At 44.5% G+C, this 4650-nt stretch overlaps 1 protein-coding gene across 6 annotated transcripts in view; it reads right to left on the reverse strand.

Moving 5' to 3' along the window:
* The window catches only part of IWS1 (IWS1 homolog (S. cerevisiae)), an 18558-nt gene extending 18273 nt beyond the window's left edge, over positions 1 to 285 (reverse strand). For 5 of the 6 annotated variants that reach the window (XM_010568198.1, XM_010568195.1, XM_010568192.1 and 2 more), the window contains exon 1: positions 107 to 285. In XM_010568198.1, the coding sequence (XP_010566500.1) occupies positions 107 to 140 (34 nt within the window). In that variant the 5' untranslated portion in view covers positions 141 to 285. The remainder of the gene's footprint in view (positions 1 to 106) is intronic. The other variant, XM_010568199.1, reaches the window with a different exon arrangement.
* Positions 286 to 4650: the final 4365 nt, after the last annotated feature.

Raw genomic sequence — 4650 nt, forward strand, 5'->3', positions numbered from 1 at the left:
GACAGGGCAGGGCGATCCCTGAGGGCCCCGCCGTGCCCAGCACCCTCCCTCCCAGGGCCCAGTGCCCCGGGCGTCCCTCCCACGGGGGACGCTCCGGCGCCGGTACCTGACTGGTCCCCGCCGTAGTACTCGCTCTCCATGGCGGGCCGCCGGCCACGCCTCCCCGCCGAGGCTCCGGGCCTGGCGGCAAGGCGAAGGCCCCAGCGCAGCGCTCGCCGCTAGGGCCCGCCGGCCTCCAGGCGCCGCCGCCGCCCGCCTCGCACAGGCCCAAAATGGCGCCTCTCCTCCGAACGGCCGACAGGCTTCCCCCCCCCCCCGCGCATGCGTTAAGAACGGCCGCCCTCTTCCCCCGCGCGCCCCTGGAGGGGGAGGCTCTCGCGAGGCTTCAGGGGGGAGCTGCCGCCAGGGGGCGCCGCGCGGGCGGCTGAGAGGAGCTGCAGCCGTTACACCGCCCCGCCCGGCCGTTAAAACGCATTTCCGAAAGCCTAATGTTTGGAGAGACTAAGCTCAGGTGTTAGTGATGGGAAACGGGAGACTGTTCACTGCTTTCATACGGGGTCTGATTTAAACCTTTTTTTTTCTCTCCCCTAAACATGTCTTTGCATTTTTTTCTAGAAAATAGTTTGATTTTAGCTTGCTAACTGAAGTGCTGGGGAAACTGAAGGAGCCTTTGAGGAAAAAAAGGCTATCTTGAGCCCTTGTATCAACATGGGAAATGAACAGCTGTACAGAAATGTGAAATTGTTGTTATTTTAATAAAGATGTTTCCTTGTATGAGCCACATGGGAATGTCCAAGAGACTAAACCCCAGAAAATGTCACATGACTGCTTAAACCCGCAGCCCTGAACTACACAAGGGTTACCCAACATCTCCACTGGTCAATCAAAGGCACATCTGGTAAAAATGCTTCCTATACTGGTATAGGATGGGAGCTCAAGAATTTCATCTACTGCCTTGAATAGAAAAGATTTTACCATTTAAGCAACAGGTGAATTTATCTGCTCCCTACAAATCCAGTTAGCAAGAATTAATGTCAATCTCTACAAGGAGGTAGCAGAGCAAAACCAGAGTTCAGGCACAGGTATGCACAGGGGCCCTGGATGCCACGATGCAGGTCAACAATTTTTTATGTTGCTGCTGGCTGAGGAGGGGACCCGCAGCTAACTGTGAAAACTGAGGACTAGTTGTCTCAATGAATTTAGGTCTGACTGTCCTAGCTGAAGCTGCGGTTCAATCTAGTTCATGTGTGGGTGCTTCCTCCAGATTTAGCCTTCAGAATCGACTGAAAGCTAGTCCTGAACTCCCCTGTAACTGCTGACTTCTGGAGTAAACACAGGGGCAGAACTGTCTTTCTCAGGAATTGTTGTATTCTGTTTTAGTAACCTCTATCCTCTGAGCAGTTGCATTATTCAATTATTTGGCACGCCTATGATACATCAGTGGAGGATTACTAGGGATGACTTCTGTCATTGATGCATCATTTTAAAATGGAAAGCATACGGTGCTGGTCTGCCTCTCTTTTTCTGTGGCAAACAAAACATCTTCATTTTCTAAGAGGGTACAGGTTGATGTGTGACAAATAGAAAACTATTGAGACAGTGTCATTTGGGATATTTCTAAACAACAGTGATTTTTATAATCCTACATGCTATGCTCTTGTTCAGGGACATCAAAATTTAGTAAGTTGAGAACTCTGGTCAAAATGAGTCAGTATTTCTTCTGTGCTACAGGCACTTTAGAATGGATGGCAGAGAGGTTAAGCCATTATAAACTAACACACTCCAGCAGCAAGTACAGTTTTAACGCAGGGAGTTCAGCGTACTGTGTTAAATACAGCTGAACTCTGAACTGAGTCAGTACTCAACATCTTCTACAATGTTTCGCTTAGGAGAAGCTGGCAGCAGAGTCAGATGTTTGTTGGATACAATCCTACATTCTTAGCAAAATTGCAGAAAGCCCTTTTTTCCCCCACCTGAAAGCAGCATACATAAAACATAGAGAATGATGTCTCTGTTTACAGCTCTATAGGTCTTTTCCACATAGGCCCAAAGGTCCCTTAGTGATCCTCAGGACCACGCTCTTAATGGTTATCACATCCTTTTTTCCCACTCCTATATGACTTTTACTGCTTTTAGCTCTTTGCACTGTGTGGTTTCACCTACATCTTTTCTCAAAGGAGCAGGCCCATGTGCCAGTATGTGATGGGAGGCTCCCATTGTTTCACTTATCTGACTTTCATAAAGAAATGTAATGGCTTTCTACAACTGACTAAATAGAAGGCAGTATGACAACTTTAACGTGACCCATTACAACACAACAATTAAAGTTCTCTGCAGACAAAGCACTAAGGTAGGAAATAACAAGTTGGGAGTAATGTAACAGAAAATAATGGATGAGGGGAAACATAAATAGAAACTAACAAAAAAAAAGATTGAATAGTGTTTACCAAGGTACCTGGAACTTGTATCAAGGTGCCCAGAAAACAAATAAGTCTATCACATACTAAAGTTCCAAGCAGGATCAGAGTATGACGATAGCCTTCCTTGGAAATTAGTCATTTATAAATATGTGTCGTGTTTTGCAGTGATGGCAAGCCACTGTCCCAAATTCCAGCTGCGCTGAGGCTGCATTGATGAGAGAATAGAGAATTTCTGCATTTACTGAAAATGGAAGGAGGCATAGAGGTTCCTTCTAACAGTTATGAATTCCCATCCTTCTGAAACAAAACCTCCTAACACTGAGCCTAGTGTCGTGACATGCCACATACACCACACAGGACAGGGTGCACCTGTGTCTTAAGCAGCTTCACCTCAGCAATGCTGAATAATTGGGCATCAATTCTGACAGCTATTCTGCAGGTAACGTGTGTGTGTGCACTAGCATGCACACTAGCATGCATGCTTGCATGCACATGTCTTTGACCCTCATGAGCCAGAACTTGGCACTTACTGGCCTGTAATATACTCTTGTAATACCATCTTGGCTGCATCCCAAAAGGAAGGATGGAGTGACACTTGGACCATAATGGGATTGCACAGTGGGGGAGAATGACCTGCCTTCTAGCAAGCAGAGTAAGCAGCACCCATATGGTGTGTGTGAAGGCGTGTAATGACACAGATACCAGAGCCCCACCAGTCTACCTCTCTTTACAATATCATGAACTGGCTGGAATGAAATAAGCCTTTCCCTGAGGGACAGAATGCTCAAGACAACCAAGGGATGCACTTGGAAATCCTTTACTGGTATGTACTTCTTATTTAATTTGCTTTGTTCCCTGCAGTGCACCTTTCAGAGTTAACAGACATCAGTGACTTAAAGCTACAAATCTGCTTAGAGGAATGGAAAGAGGTTAGTGTAGACAGGAGGGCTTCTGAATGAACAGTTTAAAATACAAGTTGTTATATCCAAACCACCTCCCTTCAGAAACCTCAGAAAAACCCCTAGTTTAACATAAAATAATGCTTGGCATCTAGGACTCGGGGATGCAGAAATGACAAGGCCACTTTGATTTAGCTGGAGAGGAAATGTGAGAGGTAGTGCCATGTGCAAATTAAACCCTTTTGATCCTGACATCAATCTCTTAATTAGGAAGCTGTCAGGAAGAGGCAGTTTTGTTAACACATGTCTACCCGGACAGAGCTGTTGCTCTGAACAACAGCAGGACTAAATTCACCAGGGATTTTCCAATTTTAATTTGTTGCTTCTCTCAGTGCATTATTCATCAGCATAGACCATAGTACAAATTACCCCTAATTACAACTACAAATGTGTCTATACCCCACATAGTCCCTCACTAAACTCTGTCTTCAGCAGTACACAGAGTTGCTCACTCCTGGCAAGCTCCTGTCTTTCCCCATTTGCACAGTTCAGTGACATCCCAAACCTGAGATACTCCTATTCACTCACAGGCACTTCTCTGAAGAAGCCTTTAGCAAGCCACCTGCTCATCTGTCATTAGGTACATGTGCTTTACAAAGCATCTAGGCTGCTTCCACTTAGTATATCAAGTCTCTACTCCTTCAGCTTATGTTTTCTGGCTCTTGAGTATGTCTAGACTTAACTGTGGAAATCCATCTTCCTTCCAATATGTATTTCAGCCATACAATGAGTTGTGGTTTTCTTTCAGACTATCTTGAGTTCCCTATGTTTCCATCTCATACAGTTTATATACTGTACTAGGGCAGAAATACTGTACTTCTCTCTGAAATAGTATGCTCACTGCATCTTGGGCACAAGTGTTAAAAATGTATATATTTTTAGAATGAGATTCTCTACCCCAAAACACACTCCATTTGGAATTTCAGTGGGTATGTTTCATTTGCTGAAGAAATATGCATGGCATTTTTTTCCCTGTAGTCTAATTACACGAAAAGTTTTGGGTTTAGATATCTGTCTTGGTAGTATAAAAGTATGTACTTTGATTTATTTGCCAATATTTGACCTTCGTCTAATAACATCAGTACCTGAAATTTTGTTAATCACATACAGCATACAGACTTCTTCTAAAAATTGTTGTATCAGAAATAAATCTGCTAAAGAATTACTTTGAGGCAAAATCCTTGAATAAGAATTATTTGCACAATTAGAAACGTTAAGAAAGGTCTCCTCTCTGCCTTGCGGTTTCCTGCATCTCTCTCAAAGTCTCTGAG

Source organism: Haliaeetus leucocephalus, unplaced genomic scaffold, assembly GCF_000737465.1.
Source record: "Haliaeetus leucocephalus isolate CR32 unplaced genomic scaffold, Haliaeetus_leucocephalus-4.0 Scaffold240, whole genome shotgun sequence".
Lineage (NCBI taxonomy): Eukaryota > Metazoa > Chordata > Aves > Accipitriformes > Accipitridae > Haliaeetus > Haliaeetus leucocephalus.